Source organism: Haliotis asinina, chromosome 1 (assembly GCF_037392515.1).
Source record: "Haliotis asinina isolate JCU_RB_2024 chromosome 1, JCU_Hal_asi_v2, whole genome shotgun sequence".
In the NCBI taxonomy this organism is placed as follows: Eukaryota; Metazoa; Mollusca; class Gastropoda; order Lepetellida; family Haliotidae; genus Haliotis; species Haliotis asinina.
This window is the reverse complement of record NC_090280.1, coordinates 77,301,047-77,323,441: the sequence shown is the minus strand read 5'-3', so window position 1 is coordinate 77,323,441 and position 22,395 is coordinate 77,301,047. Positions and strand designations below refer to the sequence as shown.

General features: G+C 38.3%; 1 protein-coding gene across 2 annotated transcripts in view; it reads left to right on the top strand.

The window, feature by feature from the left end:
- Positions 1–22,395, top strand: part of LOC137297642 (DNA excision repair protein ERCC-6-like) — a 40,637-nt gene that overhangs the window by 5,779 nt on the left and 12,463 nt on the right. For both annotated transcript variants that reach the window (XM_067829540.1, XM_067829548.1), the window contains exons 6-14: positions 451–576; positions 2,488–2,580; positions 3,646–3,812; positions 4,831–4,936; positions 5,319–5,437; positions 7,058–7,268; positions 10,342–10,455; positions 11,327–11,375; positions 12,852–13,041. In XM_067829540.1, the coding sequence (XP_067685641.1) occupies positions 451–576; positions 2,488–2,580; positions 3,646–3,812; positions 4,831–4,936; positions 5,319–5,437; positions 7,058–7,268; positions 10,342–10,455; positions 11,327–11,375; positions 12,852–13,041 (1,175 nt within the window). The remainder of the gene's footprint in view (positions 1–450; positions 577–2,487; positions 2,581–3,645; positions 3,813–4,830; positions 4,937–5,318; positions 5,438–7,057; positions 7,269–10,341; positions 10,456–11,326; positions 11,376–12,851; positions 13,042–22,395) is intronic.

Here is a 22,395-nt window from a genome sequence, read left to right as displayed (position 1 = left end):
CCGCAAAAGTTTTGCAACAATATTATCTCACTGTCACACGAAGATCATTGTATTGAAAAATGTTAAGCGCATTACAATACAAATGTAACGTTTAACTTGATTGTATTCGTTTGATTTATGTTGTTTGTAAGTGGAGATAACAGGTGCCAGTGAAATATGATGTGGGCAAGCTCCATGCTTACTTAAGTAGCCCTGATGGCCTTTGGCTTTTTAAATTAATTCATATATTGCCAGTAACCATAGTTGAATTCTCAATCTGGATCTGGATTTCAATGTCAAAGTTCATGGTTGGAACGAAGTGAGATGGATTAGTACTACCTGTGAAACTTTAATATGGTTTTGTATGAAATGGCTAATAACCAATCCAAAGCTTTGCACTTTTATTACTAAGGGATAATAAAATGGGTTCCATCTAACATACCTCAAAATAAGTGTTTTTGACTATTTCAGGACTATGTGATTCTGGACGAGGGTCACAAGATCAAGAACCCTACGAAGACAACGAAAGGAGTTCATGCAATCCCAGCTAGGAACAGAATCATCTTGACTGGCACGCCTGTCCAGAACAACCTCCGGGTGAGTGAGTGTTGAGAGCAGAGATGCCGAGAAATATGGTTTGTTTTGACCAGTGAGGGTAAAATGTGTGAAGCCCAATTCTGCTCTCTCCGCTCTCTCTCTATCTGTGTCTCTCTCTATCACTCTCTGTGTTTCTCTCTTTCTATCAAAAAGCGGTGTGAAATCACTCTCTCACTCAGTTCACTTACTGAAGTATGGTCTCTGACTGGTAATTTTAATACTCACATGACTCAAGTCGTTTTAGAATATAAAGTACATTAATGCAAGTGCAGTTCATGATCTAACCACTCTAAGTAGTTGGGAAAGGAAGCCAGTCTTGAGAGGCAGTTTGAAATAGGTCTTGTTCTGTAAACCAAAGAGCTCAAAAGTCGGAGACTGTTTAAGATGTAAGGGGGCATTGTTTCACTTTAAAGCTGCATTATAAGCAAAAGATTGTTGGCTATTTTTCGCAGATTGTATCCATTGTTTTAAGCATGTAGAAAGGAACTAATTTGACTTGCACTTGCTTCACAACCCTGAACACTACACTACACCACATCACACCACACCACACCACACCACACCACTCCACTCCACACCACACCACACCACATTACACTACACTACTAAATATTTGTATAGCGCCGATATCCAGGTGGTTCAACTGCTCAAGGGCGCTTTGTTTTTCCCTCGATCATTGGATCTCCATCACAACAGCACATAGTATTTTCAATCTCAACTCACTGGGGATTATACCACTCTTGCAGCCTACCAGGCGCACTGAGTTTATGTGGCTTTCCCATCCATATGAGGTACCCATTCACAGCTGGGTGGACTGGGACACATACTCGTAGTCACAGTACTTTGTCCATGTTTACTGCACGTTGCTGTACCCGCAACAAGGTGTTTGCACGTATTCGTGTGACCACCATCTGGTCATCTACCAACGGATTCGTGGTACCCTGAAAAACACTTGATTAAAGTCTCATGATGAACTTACTAATGTGTGTGAGGGGCAGTGGGGTAGCCTAGTGGTTAAAGCATTAGCTTGTCATGCCGAAGACCCGGGTTCGATTCCCTACATAGGTGCAATGTATGAAGCCCATTTTCTGGTGTCCCCCTCCGTGATATTGCTGGAATATGGCTAAAAGCGGCGTAAAACTACACTACACTGTGAAACTTTGACCACATGTTTCACCATGGCTAGAGTCAACAAAAATATCCAAAACCTGCACCATGGCACTGTTAACTTGATGCTTTATCAAGTAGAACTTCAGGGAAAGTGAGTGACATGGGCTTCATGTCACTTTAAGGACTATTCCAGGTATAACAAGCATGTCAGCTTAATGGTGGGGAAAAGAGAAATGTCATGCAGGTAACATCGAGTGGCATTTTAAAAGCTGGGAAGTACAATATAGACAAACTTTTGGGATAACAACTTCAAGTCAACTTGACATGTCATTTGTATCCCAACTGAGTAGATCGATGCTAGTACTGCTGATCATTGGATTGTCTGGTGGATCATTGGATTGTCTGGTCCAGACTCAATTATTTACAGACTGCCACCACATAGCTAGAATGCTGCTAAGTGTAGCGTAAAAGAAAACTCCTTCACTCACTCACTCAAACGTGAAGACAAGTCTACCCTAATACACTTGTTTGGGCAATAGAAATAACACCTATCTTTCTGTTTGCATATTGTTTCAGCGAGAAAACTTTCACTTCACACACAAACTACACAAAGTCTGCTTTTTGTGTTCATTTGATACCGTGTACCGATGAATTTTATATTAAATACCACACCTATAATGAATTAGTTGGAATCAGTACAAAATTTTGAATAAAATTCTGTCATGTTCAAGTACAAATTTTGTCAAAGATGTATGAGGTAGTTTTGTTATTGATCTCCATATGAATGTTGTATTTGTTCAGGAGCTGTGGGCATTGTTTGACTTTGTGCACCAAGGACAGCTACTGGGAACAGCCAGGACATTCAAAATGGAGTATGAGAATCCCATTATACGGGTAAGAAATTGAGAACATATTTTCTATACCAATCATTGTGAAAATTTCTAGAAAGAAGGAGACTTAATCGTATGATTGTCAGGCTCAATAGTCACTCGTGTGTAGAATAACCCCAGGGGTTACTTGATTGATGCTCATTACATTAATCACTGGATTGTCTGGTCCAGGCTTGACTTTTAACAGGCCATGTCTCATAGATAGAATAGAGTTGCGTGCAGCATTTAACAACAAATTTGCTCACCTTTGTTTTTAATTTGAGGAGTTCCACTGTCTTTGCTTTGTTGTTGTGTGTGCCTACTTATGAAAAGCCATCTGTTAATTGGGAGATGGTTTTGGGATGTATTTGGCAGGGGGGAAATGTTAAAATCGACCAAATTTTTATAAAGTTATTGTAAAAGTGTTTTGTCATGTGAATGAAGGATTTGGGTTCATTAAAAAAAATATGCTAGAATCGGTGACTGAAAATTTCAGTATTTCCCAGGTTTTGAACATGTACACATAACTATCTGCAGGGTAGCCTAATGGTTCAAACATCCACTTGTCACGCCAAAACATCAGGTTTGATTCCCCACATGGGTACAACGTGTGAAGCCCATATCAGTGTCCTGTGCCATGATACTGCTGGAGTATTGCTAAAATAGTCACCTGAATCTGTATTTTGATCAGAAAATAGAATATGAACTGAAAAATATATAATGTAAATATTGCATCAGGATACTGGTCATAACACCGTCATGTTATTGGGTGTGATTTATCATACAACCATTTTGTATTTCTTCGGGGACAATGTTTTTAAATTGTCCAAAACTGGATATTTTTAAAATTCTGATTTTGAGAAATTAGGGTTTTTTTAAATACAGAATGGATCTTTTCTCTTCTTTTTTTCTCCACTTGCTGCAGACTTGGAACCAAATGTCACATTTGGAACAGGTCAAAATTAGTCCCAGCATTTAAATATTTATGTCTGTGGTCAAATCACAGTATATTAAAGCTATATCCAATGTGACTGTTAGCTTGTGAGTGAAGATTGCTGTCAGTCTCTGAGCACAGTGAATGTTGTTCCAGTCTCGAGAGCGTGATGCCACAGCTGGCGAGAGACGACTTGGGCAGGAGATGGCTGAGAGTTTGAAGAAGATCATTGAGCCATACTTCCTTCGGAGAACCAAGGCAGAAGTGACAGACAAGAACAAAGGAGAACAGAAAGCTGAAGATGGAAAGAAAGAGCTCACAAAGTACTACCCTTAATGCTTCATGTTAGGGATCAGTGTGATTAGATGCATGATTGCTGGTTATCTTATGGTAGATGGTTGACTGGATGGTGGGAAAGTGGTTGGTTATAAGGATGCAGGATGAATGAATGTTTGGATGAGTGTGTGGTTGGATAAATGGATGGATGGGAGGGTAGATGTGTGAGTGGTTGGGCATGTGGGGGGGTGGATGGATGGATGGGTAAATGGTTAGATATAGGGATGTATGGGTAACTAGTTCTGTATACAGAGGAATGGGAGGGTGGATGGTTAGACGGGTAATTGGTTGGATATATGTATGGTAGGGTAAATGGTTTGATAGATGGGATGATGGGTAAGTAGCTGGATAGATGAGAGGGTGGTTAAGTGGTTCGATAGGTGGGAGGATGGTTAATTGTTTCTATAGATGGGAGGATGGATGGAAGGATAAGTGGTCAGACACATGGATGGATGGGAGGGTGAGTAGATTGATGGGCAGGTGCTTGGATGGGTAGATGGACTGAGTGTGAGGAATGGATTTTGGTTGTAAGCGAAGTTTTCACAAATTTCAGAAAGACTGATTGTCATTTGGCTTTGGCTTTGGCTTTTTTAAGCTATGGAAAAAAAATAAAACACTTCAACACTGTTTCTGTACCCTTCCCTGACTAAAATATGCTCCATCCAAAGACAAAGTCTCATCAGAATCATTGCTGCGAGCTCCAGTGATGAATTTATGAAATCTGTATGTAGGCAATCATTGAATCTGAGTAAAACAAATTCTGATGGTTTGTTCTTTGGATCAGACTGGTTTCTTTATTGTTTATGTACTTTTACAGTGAAACAGATGCTCCTAAAGTCAAACCTAAGACATCTATTGTACAGATTTATTTTTATCGTCATAAGGTTTAATGTGGATTATTAGATGATTTTGATATTAGGCATGAAATGAATAGTTGCAGCTGGAGTTTTTAAAAAAAATATTCAACAATGTAAAGCCTTAAAAAGGTTACTTGTTTTATTTTAGAATGCCATCTCTTGGGCGGAAGAATGATTTGGTAGTGTGGCTGTTCCTTACACAAACTCAGCTGAAGATTTATGAAGATTTCCTTGCTCTGGACAGTGTTAAAGAGGTGAGATTAGGCCACATCAAAGTTTGCAGTAATGAGCCTCTTGGGGCCAAAAGCTTCTCTCCTGAAAATCTGACATGCACAGCCTTGTCATTGTCAGAAATGGAATATTTTATAAGAGTCAGTCTGTGTACTGAAACAGTGAAGTAATTCTAACAGCTCTTTGCACTCAGTACATGAAGATCTGGGTTAGAATCTTTCTTCAGCAACCCAGTATTGCAAATGTCAATGCTCATGATGTTTGTCTCATTAACATAATTTGGGTCACAGTTTGTTCCATTACTTTGTGGAACACCTCCAAAACCTAGCTTTCTGTCCCTGTAGTTGTGATCAGTATAAATAACTTGCCATGATGTAATGTGACAGCTATATGTTTGATTGACAGCTGCTGATGACCAGCAAATCGCCACTGGTGGCGTTGACTGTCCTCAAGAAGATCTGTGACCATCCAAGGCTGCTGTCCACCCGGGCTTGTGCCCAGCTAGGTCTTGATGGCGATGATGGGTAGGTTACCGACACACTCTGATATTTTCTCCTTGCCAGTTATGATGGTATTCTTGCACTAAGTTGGATAAGGAGAGACTTTATGGATGAGCCACTGATTTATTCAGGTGATGCAATGTTCTCATACAGATTCTTGTAGCGCTGTCAAGCTGGTATGAATCAGGTAGAAAACAGAGCTATATATATATACTGAACAGCAAAAGAAACACAACTGTCAAAAAAATTAAATCCCATGAAAGTAAGCATTCATGTTTATGTCTTCTATTTAAAAACTTGACAGAAAGGCAGCATTTTGTTTCTTTTGATGTTCAGTATATGTATACTGTATATAATTAACAAAAAGAAGAAGAAGATACTTTAAACGTACAGTAACACTGTGATGACAAGGGATTTCATCTAGAACTAGTAGAAGACAGTGGGATGTACAGAACAGAAGCTGAACATATTTACACCAGCAGTTGGGTTTGATTGATAGGTTCATTGTATGCAGATGGGGTGAAATAATCTTGATCCCTTTAGATCAGCGGTTGGTACTATTTGATGTATCTTTGTCCTTATCTGACTCTCCATCTTCTCAAAATGCCTTTCAAAGTCCCCTCCCTAAATCCTTGTGATAATGTGTTTCCTCCCTTATTCCAGTGATGTTTTCCCCTCCTGATTCAGATGGTTTTTCTTCGCAACCATGTGCCAAAAATGTCTTTGACTAACAGATTCTGATGTTCTCCTTTCCTTACCTAACTTTCACAATGGTTTGCTTCCCCAGACACACTTTCCTTACCCTATCTGAAATGACCCATGAAACTGGTCTTCAGCAACCCATACTTGTTGTAAGAGGTGACTAACAGGACAGGGTGGTCAGGCTCACTAAGTCGTTAACACATTTCATCGCATCCCATTTGCATAGATCGATGTTCATGATGTTGATCACTGGATTGTCTGATGCAGACTCGACTATTTCCTGAGCACTGCCATATTGTTGTAATATTTGCGGAGTGCAGTGTAGACCTAAACTCACTCACACTCACACTGTCTCCTTTGACTGTCAGACTTCAGTAATGTGTTCCCTTTGACTGTCAGGCTTGAGTAATATGTCCCCTCTCCCTGTCAGACTTCAGTAATATGTCCCCTTTGACTGTCAGACTTCAGTAATGTGTTCCCTTTGACTGTCAGGCTTGAGTAATATGTCCCCTCTCCCTGTCAGACTTCAGTATTGTGTCCCCTTTCACTGTCAGACATCAGTAATGTGTCCCCTATCCCTGCCAGACTTCAGTAATATGTCCCCTTTGACTGTCAGACTTCAGTAATGTGTTCCCTTTGACTGTCAGGCTTGAGTAATATGTCCCCTCTCCCTGTCAAACTTCAGTATTGTGTTCCCTTTCACTGTCAGACATCAGTAATGTGTCCCCTATCCCTGTCAGACTTCAGTAATATGTCCCCTTTCACTGTCAGACTTCAGTAATGTGTTCCCTTTGACTGTCAGGCTTGAGTAATATGTCCCCTCTCCCTGTCAAACTTCAGTATTGTGTTCCCTTTCACTGTCAGACATCAGTAATGTGTTCCCTTTCCCTGTCAGACTTCAGTAATGTTTCCTATCCCTATCTGACTTCTTTTCCCCTGCAGTCTGAACGATTCAGGTGACTCTCCATCTGGCATGGAGAGTGCTGCCAACAGGATCAACCACATTGACGACGAGGTGCTGATCGGAGAGTCAGGGAAGCTGCTGGTGTTAGTGGACCTGCTGGACAACCTCAAGTCAGAGGGCCATCGCTGTCTGGTTTTCTCTCAGTCACGCAAGATGCTGGACATCATACAGAAAGTGGTTACCAACAGGGTGTGTGTTCATACTCATATGGGTTCATACAGGGCAGTGTAGGGTTCATACAGAGCAGTGCAGGTTTCTTGAAGGGCAGTGCAGGGTTCATGAAGGGCAGTGCAGGCTTCATACACGGTAGTGCAGGGTTCATGAATGGCAGTGCAGGGTTCATACAGGGTAGTGCAGGGTTCATACAGGGCAGTGCAGGGTTCATACAGGGCAGTGCAGGGTTCATACATGGTAGTGCAGGTTTCACACTAATGTTGGTCAGATTAAATGAAGTAATTGAAGACTGGCACAATGATTAAATGACCAAGCAATCGATCATGTTTTCTCATAGTCAAACAATTATTTGCTTCAACAATATTTTTCTCAAGGTTGGTTTTGTCTGCTACATTTCATAAGCACTGCTAGCTTGTTCCAAGTCAGGATTAAATTTATCTGAAAGAATGCAGGATCTTTAGGTTCCTAACATACTAAAGTACTCTTGGAAATATAAGAATGACTGCTTTTGTCACGTTTTTTGTACAATTTTTATGTAGTTGACATGTGAAAGAGTAAAATATCTGTTCACATAAGTTTGGCCTTACTACAGTTCCAGTGGTAGGGAGATAGGAAATGTGAAAAAAGTTGTCCCTCCTGGATTCCGCAGCACATTATTCAGAATTCCGCGGCAAATTTAAGCAAATTCTGCACTCCAATTTTCAATATTCTGCAAAACATTCTGCGGTTACAACATTTAGAAAAAAACAACAAAAACATTATACAGACCTTCATGGTTTAATTCTCAAACTCAAACACAGATATAAAGTTAAGTCAACAGTACACATCACGTCTTGAGTTTGATGACAAAGCACACACACCTTTATCTGTGTTTGAGAATCAAACACTCGCTGAAACATATTTCTCTCCTCTCAATTGTAACTTTAATGCAGACTAACAACTTCCGGTTTCTTGCAAACAATTCTATACCTAAAAGAAATCTGAAATAATTTCAGCTTGCAAAAATTCATCTAATATGAGTTGAAAGATGCTTAAAACTTTATTTTTAATCATGATTATTTTGAAAATGTTATTACAATAAATATGTCAGTCCTTTTTATGTGTAAGCAATCCTACTTTTGACTTTTTTAACTCTACTTTTCGTTTCGGCTGAGTCAGTTTTCAGAGGTTTTAAAATAAATAAATTCAGCGACACAAAAGTGGCAAATTCTGCACGGATTCTTAATGAAAATGTGTTTTCCGCGATCCAGACGTTTTTCTGCATGGCAAGGTAAATTCTGCGATTTTTTCTGCAATTTGCGGAATCCAGGATGGACTGAAAAAGGACTTGACTGGGGAGAGGTTAACGCAGAAATGAGCCACGTAGATTTTTTCAAAGTTCGAAGCGACTTATTTGGAACAGGCCATGGCCTTATGCAAATTAGTGTGCGATGATATTGTCTTACAAAGAGCACCTTTTAAGTACCCATTTTGAAATTAGACTTAGCTTTATGATAACGTCAAAAACAATAATGTTCATGCTGAAACTATTAAGGATGTAGCTGCCATGGAGTCTCACTATCACTATAAAAAGAAACAGGTAGCAGGGGTCATCTCAAAAGCAAAACCGGGACTGGTGTAGCAGACAGTGGTTGGAGTAGGGATGGTTGATATCACAGTATCCAGTCCTGTCGATATTCCTATATATTTTGAGACATTTGATGCTTTGCTTCTCATTACATATCAAGTATAATACTATTTTACATAGCTTAACGTAAACTTCATGAAAGAAAGACATATAAGATGTTAATCAACAGATGAGACATAAGAACATGAAAACACACATGAAAAAGTATGAAATGTCTTTGAGATGACCCCATGTGCCAGTATTCAGCTCATTTATTTCATGCCAGGTATCCATTGTCATACCTGAGTGACCTAATTACCATCTATAGTCTGATCTATTGTCTTCAGCAGCTAGTCATATTTTTTCTCTAAGTTTTGCCCGATTTTGCAAGTATACATGCTTTTCTAGATATCAACTTTCACATCCCACTGAATGCCGAATTAGGCCATAGTGATTTATTTCGATAAATCCTATTTTCAGTTGAGTAAATTTGAGGGATACAGGGTAACTGCCTAAAAACTTTTTTTTTTCAATTTCTGACAGTACTTTAGTTATCCTTTAAAGATGCAAAATTTGCAAAAGCATTTTGTGCAGTTGCAACAAAAAAAAACTTGAAAGACCTGTTTTTTCTTTGTTTTTGTGCATTAACAAACATAACCAGAAAAATTGGATAAGTGATGCAGATTCATATTAGCACGGGATATATGAAGGAATTGCAGGAAATTTGAAGGAATTGCATCTCAAATGTAAACAAATGCAGCCGACTCGCGAAACAATTGCAGCGATATTGGTAGTTTAGCGGTAATAACATAAACAAAACACCCCTATCAGAAACAATGTCGCTAATACTTGAAACACGCTCAGCCATTTTCGGAGATTTCTCGGCTCCGTTCCGTAATTTGTTGGTTACATCCTGAAACTCACACATCAAAACATGGCGTCACTGGAAGGAGCACCCGTCTCTGTGAGTTTTGTTTTTAATTTCCACTGTTTTCATTTTTATAATTATCCATCTTTGACCACCCTTGTTGTATCCGTTTAGGTATGAGGTGTTTTTGTAGCTATAGATTATTTTTTTAGGAAAAGATCGTCACTGCAGAATATTTTTTAACCAAAGGATTGTCACTGCAAAACAGCGTCATAAGTCATGCGCCCCGGAGGTTGTTTACGTCTCATGTATTACGCTCTTTTGCAGTGACAATCCTTTCCTTAGAAAATATTCTACAGCTCTGACAACACCTCATACATACACTCATTTAACACAGGTGGTCAAAGATGGATAATTATAAAAATGAAAACAGTAGAAACTAAAAACAAACTTCACTGAGGCGGGTGCTACTTCCAGTGATGCCGTGTTTTGATGTGTGAGTTTCAGGACGCAACCGACAAATCACAGAACAGAGCCGAGAAATCTCTGAAGATGTCCGAGTTCAAGTAACTAACAATGAGACACTTACCAAATTAGGTATGTATTACCCACAGGGACACAGGGTGATGCGTCTGGACGGCACCATAACCCAACTGTGTGACCGAGACCAACGCATACAGAAGTTCCAGGCAGACAACTCCTTCTCAGTCTTCCTGCTCACAACACAGGTACAGTCACATTGAACTGATTGGTGATGCATTCTAATGATTTGAATGATTGTGGCAGCTTATCCAGTTTGTAACAATTGTCTGTCCAAACATGTGAAAGGTTTGGAGAAGTCTTTCACATTTTTCAGTGCTGTATTAATATCAGTTTGTCCATCATCCATTTTGAGTGATGAACCACAGTGAGTGAGTGAATATGGTTTTATGCCGCTTTTAGCAATATTCCAGCTATATCACAGTGGGGACACCAGAAATGGGCCTCACACATTCCACCCACGTGGGGAGATGAACCTGGGTCTTTGGCGTGACGAACGAACACTTTGACTTCTAGGTTACCCACGACCCTATGTACCAGACAATGCTGTCATTGACAAGTTCGTCTGAATGACTCATCTCTACATCAAACTATTTCATGCTGACAAATTCAGTATTTTACTTGGTAGTTTGGTTTGGCGCAAGCCCTTGTGTAAAACTTGTTAAATCATAAAATGCAAATTGGCCCTTGTAGCAGTTTCAGTATATAGGTAAAATATACAATGCATTGGCTGTAATAATTGTTAATTGTTAAAAGTTAAGGACAGCATGCTGCAATCTTACAGGTTGAAAATCATTGTAAAGGGTACTGGATCCAGTTTTCACGTTTTTGAAACATTTGTGCTTTTCAAAGGTTTGTAAAACGTTAAAATGGTCACCACATCAAATTAGTTGTCAGTTGTATCAATTTGTATCATACCTTTGGTTCCAGCTAAAACTTCTTGACACTGGATACACAATCATAATTTTACACCCACAAAACATGGAGCAAAATGTTCCAGAAAATGACATCCATTTGGTAAATTATGCGTATACATTCTTTTTCTGTTCTTTTCTTCAGGTTGGTGGTGTGGGACTGACACTGACTTCAGCAGACAGGGTGGTCATTTGTGAGTGTTTACAATATTGCAAGACATACTTACATACTTCTTGCAAAAGAAACCGTGTCTCTTCACAATAATACGGTTCTATGAAGGATGTCTTTTTCACTAGATTCCTTTCACAGAGTTTAAATATGGCTTCATTTCTGTTTATCATTACAGTGTTCAAATACATAATTGGCATGCATTAATAATCATATGTTAAGGGGTCCCATACAGTCATCTGCCTTAACATCGTTAATCACTGATATTGCCATGGATGGACTCACAGTAGAGATAGACGACAACAGTAATTCTATCAATACCTTATCTTCTAGTATTTCCCTTTGGATAGATTTGTAAAACTTCTGATAAGATAGTAGCATATGAAACCATGTTGGTGGATCTGTCATGTGACACACTACATGGGTCATGTGACACACTACATCTGTCATGTGACACACTACATGGGTCATGTGACACACTACATGGGTCATGTGACACACTACATGGGTTGTACGAGCAAACATTGTTTCAAAATTGTACAGTTGACGTATACAATAAGTATAAATAGAGCAATAGAATTGTTGCCATAATTTCTTATTTGTTTGTGTCAACAAATATTTCCAAAGGTCAAATGTTTCTGTGTTTCACTTGTCATGTAACAAAATCTCAAATTTTTATCATAAACTAAGATATCCTGAGTTATCTCCCTTTATGATCGTTTGGTCGTAAAATCATGGTGAAACGTTTTGGGTCCCATTCTGCCGAAGTTGAATGTTATTTAACATAAGCTCAGTCAAAAGATCCTAAGGGTAATAAATTCGTCACAGTGTTTTCAAAGGGTGTAAGGGACTGTAAGACAATTGTAAATTCTGTATTTCCTTCAGGTTTGGCTCACGAAATATGGAAGTTACAAGCGCCTTACAGTCCTGAAAACCCATTCAAAACACTCTGTAACTAGTAATGTATAGTATAAACACCAATAATGGAACATGTATTCCTGGCTTTTCTTACATTGTCCAACCAATCCCCAAACAACAGTTGCTGTTTGTATGTGTTTCCTGGTGTCTTTACACCTTTGAATACACAATGCCTTTAGAAAATGATCAAATGTTTTCTTCAAGATTACACTTCTTTACTTTGGAGGGGAGGCAGGAAGAGTCCCAGCTATTGTTGGATGGGTGGGTTAGGTTGTATACATGTACTGGTGCCTTACTTTAGAGTGTGACTCCTGGATGGGACTTGCCCTATAAAACTGACCACTTTCTAATGTGTATTCATAGCTTTGGCAATGGGGGCCATGCCAGTGTACTCAAGTGGTACAGAGTCCATGATCTAGACTACAGTTGTTAAGCTTCCATTTTTGCGAAAGAAACAGGTGGCTGAGTGGGTTAGATTGAGTTTGTGTGCTGGTGAAAAGGACTGTGACCAAATATGGACAGAATATGTGTTTACTGAGGAAAGTAAACATAACATGTTGCATTTCTTCCAATCAATATGCAGATGATCCCAGCTGGAACCCTGCCACAGATGCCCAGGCCGTGGACCGAGTGTTCCGTATTGGCCAGAACAAGAATGTCGTCATCTACCGACTGATCACTTGTGGGTCGGTGGAGGAGAAGATATACCGTCGACAGATCTTCAAGGACTCCATCACCAGACAGACCACAGGGAGCTCCAAAAACCCTTACAGGTATGTCATTTAAGATCCTGCAGTGTTCCAACATTTCACTGAGCAGCAAGGTAAAGAAAAGGGAAAGATGCCTTCTAACATTTTCTTGTGATTTCATACAAGGCTAGTGTCTATTCTAGAACTGAACATCTAGGGCGGATTTGTCGCCCCCAAACAAAGGGGGAGGGGCATTTGGAAAAAGTAGGGGGGGAATATCTGTATTACAGTCTTTCAAAATAGTGTGGATATGCGGAAATTATATTGCTCATTTTATTTTGGCTACAGCAGTCACATATCATAGCATCAAGATCATTTTGAGAGAGCCATGGACATTCTTTCAACCATTTTTTTCTGAAGAACACAGGTTTTTTTTGAACGACCGAGGTCAGTCGAGGTTTTGCTTGCCTTTCGATTCACACATCTCCTTAACAGATGTACTGGTCTGAGGAGACTGACACTGTTGCTTTCTCAGTGGTATTTTGTCCAAAATGTCAATTATTTTCATTCTTTAGCATGACGTTATTCACGCCAAATTACCACAAACCGTACATAAGAATTCCGTATTCATTTGTCATTTGTCAAAAACTGATGTTGTGAAAAAGATCCACTAAACTGTGTTTTGCAAGCACTGTACACATGCACGTTGTCAATTAATCAAATCATAACTTCATCGAAAAATGTTATCAATTTTCATATTGGTATGAATGAAATTTAGTTTCCCCAGTGCCGATAGTGGTTTTAACCAAGGGAGGTTACTCTGTTATGTTTACATGTTGTCACTTGAACTTGACTATGTGTCCGAATTTAAAAAGTCATTCTTTGTCAATATAAAGCTTTTTTCATGTTTTTTGACGAAGCAAATTTTGACGTCAGTTCATGCTCTGTTGTTTTAATGAGGAGCGAATCACGCAACCGTGCATCCCTAGAATAGACATTGCAAGGCTTTAGATAGTTAGAATGTGTGCAACAGGGTTCAGTGTCATAGCAAATGGCAATGGAATTTAGATAACATTTCGATTCCACATTGCTTGCATTACATAGAGGCTAATATCTGAGTAACCGTCCATTCCAAGCAGAGATGAGGTACATTATTTTCAAGGAATGGAGAATTACAAGGATATTACTGTACTTTTTAAATTACTTTCAAAGTATTAGGAATATTTCTTTCTTCAAAATTAAATGTCAAAATGAAGTGTTATATTATACACAGGTGTGGTACACATCTCTCCATTCCTGAAAAGTAATGGAGCAAGCAGACAATGGAATGATGTAACAAATATAATTTAGTTTACATTTCTTACACATTTCCTTCACATACACGTCAAAATATACCTTGAAAATGAAAATGAAAATCTCTTGCCAGTCAATTCTTAATACATGTGCACAGAGTCCCAAGAATTTCAGTTTTATATAAGTTTAGCCTGGTGCAGGTAATGAATAGTTCTACTTCCTCATGCAGTGTTCACGATGGTTTTTCAAAGTAACAGGACATTGGGTCCTGTATGTTTCAGATGTCTGTCTGACCCACTAAAAATTCACAAGACCCACAGAATAAAGTTAAACAAGCATTTCAGATTTGACATTTCTTATATTTGGCATTGAAATTATTAACATTATGTGATAACAAACATAAGATTTCTAAACTGCAAACAAGTGTCAGCTTCACACAAAGACATTGTGAAATATTCAGACACTGGGGCTGGCAGATTTGTCAGAGGGTCAGGCACTATTCGTGAACACTGCATGCACACAATAAAAAAATTGCTTATTCTTGTTTCAAGGATTAGATCAAATGCTGACGTAATATTCATTTACCAGTATTAGCCATAGGTAACATAGTTGCATTATTTTCATTGTAGCCCTATAAGAAGCAATTCATAGTAGCATATTTACAATGTGCAATTCTGACGACGAATCAACATTTGATCATAAGATCAACAAATCAAATTTGTCATCCAAATATCAATCTGGACGCATATATTTTACATATGTTTATGTTAGGTAAGGTGTTGAAACTCAAGCTGACCTGGTTTCCTATGAAGTGGGTGACTAAACAGGTAGATTGTCCCTGACATGTCCCCAGCATATGTAAGTGCTATTGGTGATGTGACAATACCACTGTACAAATCCTGGGAATACACTGGGAGAGTCTGCCGCATCCTGTCATGGCTTCTCTTGGTTTTTCTATATTGTTTCAGTACCAATTCTTTTTTGATTCCTAGGTTTTTGTAGATAAGGCAAGAATTTATATATATGCGTGACAAATTCATTTTGAGGAACAAGAAATCACAAGGTATGTTCTTACTCCTTTATCAGGTGAAGGAAAAACCCTGACCAGCAAAAATGCAACTCTGGCTTTTTGTCCAATTTTTTGACATAAAAACATGTATGCTTTTATGGGATTTCATTTTTTATTCAAATATTGCATTTTTTGTTGCTGTACAGTATATTTAGTATTTACCCAAGATCACTAATACCACTTCAGATGCAAAGTGCCTGCATAACAAAATACAGCAAGAGAAATTCAGCAAGATCAGTGATATGCAAGTGACAGGTTTTGTACAAAACAGGCAGCCATGTGATCAAAACAACTCGCAGTGCAGAGGTAGAAGTATGGCTCATCATTGAAAACACAAATACAAAATACCTGGATGTGCCAATACGATGTCATCAATGCTATTTTTGTAGGAAACATGTGATACTTTTGTGTCTTTGTCACTCAGGTTAGCAAAATCAAAACATTAAATGATACTAAAGTTATGTGTTTGTCTTACATCGTCAAACAACCCAAACACCGGGATATAAAGTGTTCCTCTCCATCACACACCCTCCAAATCCCACAATTCATTTCATTCACCTAAAGTATTGGTGACAATTCAGGTAAATATCAGACGACCCTAGGTAATTTCTCAACTTGAAGGCTGATGAATACCAACATATCCCCAGCATCAGTAAGTGCTATTGATTGTCTGGGAATACCACTACACAGATCCTGGGAATATGAGGGTCAGACAGCAGTTGGTCCAGCTGTTCAGTGATGACTGACTTCATGGGATCAGCAGGGGTGCTTCTTTTGATGATCATCAAAGTATTAATGATGTTCAGATGAGACAGTGAGTTATTTAAGCACAATTAAGCTAATTTTCATGAAGCTGATCAATCCCAAAACAGCAGCAGGGCTGTACCAATGTCTCAATTCAGTACAGCTTGTCATAATTAGTTACCACAATTGCCTGAATATTGTCAGTGGCTTAAAACAAGCCTCATTCACAGAACATACATTGGTGTAGGATAGACCCATGCACGTCCCCAGCATATGTAAGTGCTATCATTCATCTCACAACAGCACTCTACAGATGCAAGGGACATACTGGGTCATTGGACAGAATCTTCACCAAAACAGACGAGGGTACAGGATGATAATATAGCGTTAAGTGAACAGTACTGAATGTTTCACATTACATTCCATATCAGGTCCCTGCCTGGTGCTTAGCAAGGACTGGCCAGCTCGAAGTCATCATAATGTGTTGGAGTGGGGTATTTATGCTTAACTGCGACATGGTATCTCAGTGACCTAGCACTGTAAAACCAGCTTAAATCGGGGTGGGTTAAAAAAGTCAGCAAAAAGTGAGCAAAATCACCTCATTATCATGCTAGTAGCTATGTTTAATAATAATATGCAAAAGCAAATTATAAGAATATCCTGTATAAACCAAAATATTCTACCATTTCAAAGCAGTATCATACTAATAGCTCGTGTGGTTACTTTCTGCAGATTCTCCCCAGCATTCGTAAGTGCTAATGTCACCATCAACCAGCACATCACAAATGCCTGGGATGACCTGGAGAGCATTGGTTGCTATTTCTCAAAAAAATGTAGAAAGTGAATTTATCAGCATTACCATGTGATGATTTTCAGATGACAGATCCCTAGCAACAACAAGTGCTACTTGATATGACGTAAGCACAAAATTGTTCCCAGGAACTTGCTACCTGATACAGGTTTCATCCCTGAAGGGGTTGTTCTCTATATCGCCCATATCTCTATTATTTGCCTACATGCTTGGTTGGTTGACCACAGAAAACACTCGTCCACCCTGTGATCTGAAGGAGAAAATTTACAACCCTCTAAACATCTATCTCATGGAAATAAAGCTCGTAAGTCCTTATATCACTACTAAAAGAACTTGTACATGTAAATACATAATGGAATTCATATTGAATACTCCACTACTTCCTACCCCAGTAAATATTCCTATTACAACATTCAATCACTATAGCCCTGGTGAGGACGGTTTCATTATAAGAGTAGGGATGCATTTTTACATTCTATTTATTAAGCTTTGTTGGCAATTGGAGACAGACGAATAGAGATGAAGGCAATTGGAGATGACATGGCGTGCAACATCCCCAGCATCAGTAAGTGCTAGTTGACAGTATCACTAGCCCAGACAGATTCTGGGAAAATTGCTAGCTATGAAGAATACCAGAATGTGTATCCATTATCCTTGAAATAGAAAAGTTTAGCAAACATTTTAGTTCGGGAGGAAGTACAATATTGACATCATAATTGACAACTTGTGAACAACATTTTAATACAGATTCTTTTAAAGCTGTACCACATACCTGTGTGACAACTGTCCAAGAATCTGTATCTGTAAAATGCCAGTGTACGTATATGACATCTTGAATTATTTACCTGATCCTGGAAAGAGACTTGTTAGGATTACATATATTTGTAACATAAAGCAGTAAATTAAGGGTATCAAGTGACCAGCCTCTGCAATTAACCCTGAAGATCTCACCTGAGTGAGATACCTACCCCCCTGTCAACTAAGTAACTAACTAGATATGTGTGCCTGGCAGGTCATCAACACCTGGGCTATTGTGTAATTAATCTGCCCCAATTAAGAGGGACAAAGGCCTGCATCATTCAAGGTCGTGTTTGCACACCTTGTCTCACCTGGCATCAAATTGGTGCAGGAGGTAATTTACCTGTCACAATAAGATACCAGGGAGTCAGACGGCTGTGTCACAATATTGTTCCACCTTTGGGAGAGTCACGGATGCAGCTGGACAAAGTAACCCCGTAGGCTATAAGATAAAGACATATTTCATTGTGATCAGGAGGTGTAACCATTAGAAATTCAGGGATAGCAATTTTGGGCAAATCCGCAGAAATCTGGATTTCAATGCAAAATGATCTTGAGATTTGTCTAAATCTGGGAATATTAAAATATTTAGGGGGTTGGGGTCCCACTTACCAGCTTCAAGTACCCACATATGTGTCTCTTGGACTATCAAAATTTCAGAAATTCACCATACGTCCTTTGATTGTTGAAACCCCAAGCCAATTTCAGTTGAAATCACTTTCACCTGTTGCTATCCCTGAAACTAATTGCAAGAATAGGTGTCAAAATGTGTAGTAGTTTTGGATAAGATTTCACCATACAGGTCATGCTCAATAGCTGATCAGTTGTAGTATTGTATTTGTCATAGACCAGAGCCCGGCATTTACAAGTGCTAGTTGCAAGTCTCACTGGCACTGTGTAAATACAGGCCCAGAACCAGACCACATCATAAACGTAAACCAGCTCTTTTGAAGTGTAAAGACGAGAAGCAGGTGCTTGGCAGGGACTATAGGCAAGGGTGTCTTCTAGGCAGGATGGGAGGCCCTACAGTGACTGTAGGTTCATGTAGGTAGTAAGATGACAATAAGTAGGAGCATTGGCAGTCTCCTGGCATCAAATTGGTGCAGGAAGAACACCTGGCACTCAAGCTGATCCCAGGAACCAACAACACTCATGTCCCACAGGACCAGCTGGTCCATCTGCCATACTCTTCCATCAAAGCTGATGTTGATGGTTCCTTAAGTCTACTCTCTGGCATCAAAGTGGTGCAGGAGAACTGAAACCTGTCACCAAGGAGATCCCAGGACAGATGCAAGGAATAAACGTGTGCTGCCATTGGCAGCTGATTGTGTTTTACACGTATGACAGACGATACTACTATGACAGAAGATACTACTCAACTACACCCTGTCTTAGACGTGTTTCATCAGATTTCTAAATGTGAAGTAAGATACCTAACTACTTGCCTGGTATCTCCTTGTGTCAACTGAAAGGTGTGTACAGGGTCTAAACAAATAAGTGTTATGAGCAACAAGGAAAGTTCTGTGAATATACAACTTTTGATATGAGCAACGTGTCTGTGTAGGTTCTAATACTGTTATCTAGCAAGTGATGAAGAAGTTGTACCATGTCCATAGAACTCTCCTTGTTCATTAACCAGCTTCTAGGTGCCACTAAAGAAGCTATTCTTACCTGTAGTTTCTTGCTTGCCTTCTATGTCCTCTTGGGCTGGAGAGCCAGTTGGAAGTGTGACCAAAAATCGAGTCCAGGCCCCTATATACAACTCCCATGGCACCCTGAGTAATGCCAAACACTGCCTTCCACAATCTGCTTAGACATATGCAACCAAGTAGGGCACAATAGCTGCAAATTGCTATCACAATGGCTGGTCATTCATAACACAGACTGGCAACACAAAAGGCAATTTGCTCATTGCTTGTTTCAACTCAACCAGCCCCTGAAAACAATAGCTTAACAAGTCTTAATCCCCTATATGTGTAATGCTCAATTGACTGGGGTGTGACATGTCCTTTAATTGACAGTTAGGACCACCCCTTTTTCATTTTCTTGCTTCTTATTGGTTGATGGATTAGGGTCTTGTCCTTTGATTGGTTCATGCCAATCAGTGTCGTGATTTGACAGGGACTTTTTTAATTGGGTGACATTTTCAAGTGAATTCTGTAATTTAGGTTGTTTGTTTGTCATTTTCGGGGGGGGGGGGGTGGGTTCTTTCTTTTTTTTCTTTTTTTTTCTCTGACATTTTGGTATGGATGTCAAATCAAGAGATTTTAGTGTTTAGTGTCAGTTAAATGCATAACATTTTATCATGGATGTTTTCATGTCCAAGGGTTTTTTTTGTCTGTGATTGTCTATGAATTTTGTTAATCAAATCATTCAGAGAAAATTATCCACATTGAAATAATGATCAGAAAAATCCCTTAGACATACATCAATACTATATGATTTAACACACACTAAAAAAACCCAAAAATTATTCTGTTCACCATTCATTAATCTGGAATGGTTTAATAGCACCTTAACGAAAGAAAATACGGAGTATAAATAGGTCATATAAGACAGAGTCATTATGATCAAATTGTGTCTTTTACAAATATTATAATATTAATTTCAGAGAATATTAAATGCATATGTGTATTTACAAGAATCAACGTTTACAATGTTTAATTCATACTAATGCTCAGGTCAATCTGCAAAAGCAGTTATGAGGAGAAATATTAAAATAATACTTGTTTCAATGTTATTGTTCATCATGAAATCATGGAATTTGTATGTTGATTAAGAGGGAATACACTGATAAGATTTCAAATAATTTTACAGCATCTTTTGTGTTTTGTGTAATAAGGCGATGTTAAATATAACTGAGGTATAAACATAGTGTCCTGGAGATGAATCATAGTTCCACTATAAAAATATTATCTCTGTTTCCTAATAGCCATGCATTTGTACATATGAAATCTCCAGTAGCAGTGATTACAAAATGAGTTAATAAGTATATTTAATATACAATGCATGTTATAAAAGACATAATATGTTTATTGCCTGTAAGTAAATCACATCCACATTGATTCTAAGTATTTTATGCACGCAGCTGTAATAGGATAGGAGAAAGACAATCTCCTTGTGGTACCCAAGTATGGCCATGTGGTTTGTTAACAAGCTGCTTGATGGAGTAATAAACATGTCATACAAGGGTCACCTCATTATCTGTAATTAGTCAACTTGTGTTTAATTTTTGATTAAGAACATGTCTACAGTTCTTTGTTGTAGATGTCTTTGGTAAGATTTATCTAAAGGAGAGATATGGGAATCTGTAAATACTAAAGTAAATTAAGCAGTGTGATTCAGTGGGGATTAAGGGTGATGCAAACACATGCTTGGTCTTATTTGAACTCTCTCACCATGGTATGATATAATTCTCTATTGTTTGTTTAGTCTGCGGAGATATTGGTTTCTCCTGAAGTAGTGAGTCATAAATTGCAAATAATATGATGTTTGGAAATATTGTATTAAACAAATCATCATGATATTATTTTACAAAGTGTTGTGAAGATCTGTTTGTGTAGAAATGCAACACCAGGGGAGGTCATGTCTGATTTTTGGTTGTGCATTCACACAATTTTCACCTTTATAACAGAATCTGCTTTGTTACATCAATAAATAACATACAATATGTATTGTAAAACAAATATCATTTATTCATAAACCAACTTACTATATTTTAATGTGGAAATTCTTATAACTGGGTCCACAACTTACTGCAAAATGCAAGAGAGACTTAAAAATAACATTAAATGTTGATGTTTCATGCCAAAATATTTTCCCACCTCAAAATTTACACAATTGTATATTTTTCATTACATTTAGTTTAACTTGTATTACAGCATTGTTTGCTTGTAGTGTAGGTTTTATTTAATCTAGGAAAAAAGTGTATTATTTAAGCAAAGTTATCACATTTTACAATGTAAACATCCGTTTATTTGACAAAGTAATGTTACTTAAAACCATGATACATTTTTGTTTTGTACAAGTTATGAAATATATTTAAAATAGTATAAGAAAGTGTGGTTAAAGACATGCTCATTCTAAAGTCATAAACCTCCATAAACCTAAATGAAACCGTGTTGAAAGTATATTGTCAGTTCATGTTACAGGTGTAACAGAGCTGTCAACCTGTCTATGCATGTACTGGTCTTGTGTATAGCTGTCACAGCCAATTGCTTCTTTGTCTCCAGGTTGTATGTTAATTACTCCCATTGTTCCTGTCATCCAGTTCCTAATTACTTTCAAAACAGGCCAGACCATTGAAGTTATAGCTGTGTGTCTGTTGCCATCTTTGACCTCTTCAGAAGTAACTGTTTACACCTTTGATGTTTTCCAATTGTACCGTGTTGCCATTTAGCATCTAGATGATACCAGTGCACTTTTTCTTAAATGAAACATCAAATAAATGGCTATTGTCACCATTAATGACATATTCTTGTTGTCGATTGTCTGATGCTCAAGCATAGCTTGCAGGGGGATGCAGTTAGTGCAACATGTAACATGAAAAATTGGTAATAGGGATTTATATAGATGATCAGGGGAAAAGTCTTGGAAAAAAATCTTTGGAAAAATCACTGTTATGAAACATTCTGTACATCTAACGTCTCCTACAATTGTAAAAAAGCATCCTATTACTTTATTTATTTATACTGTGTTATTAAACACAATTTCAACAATACTG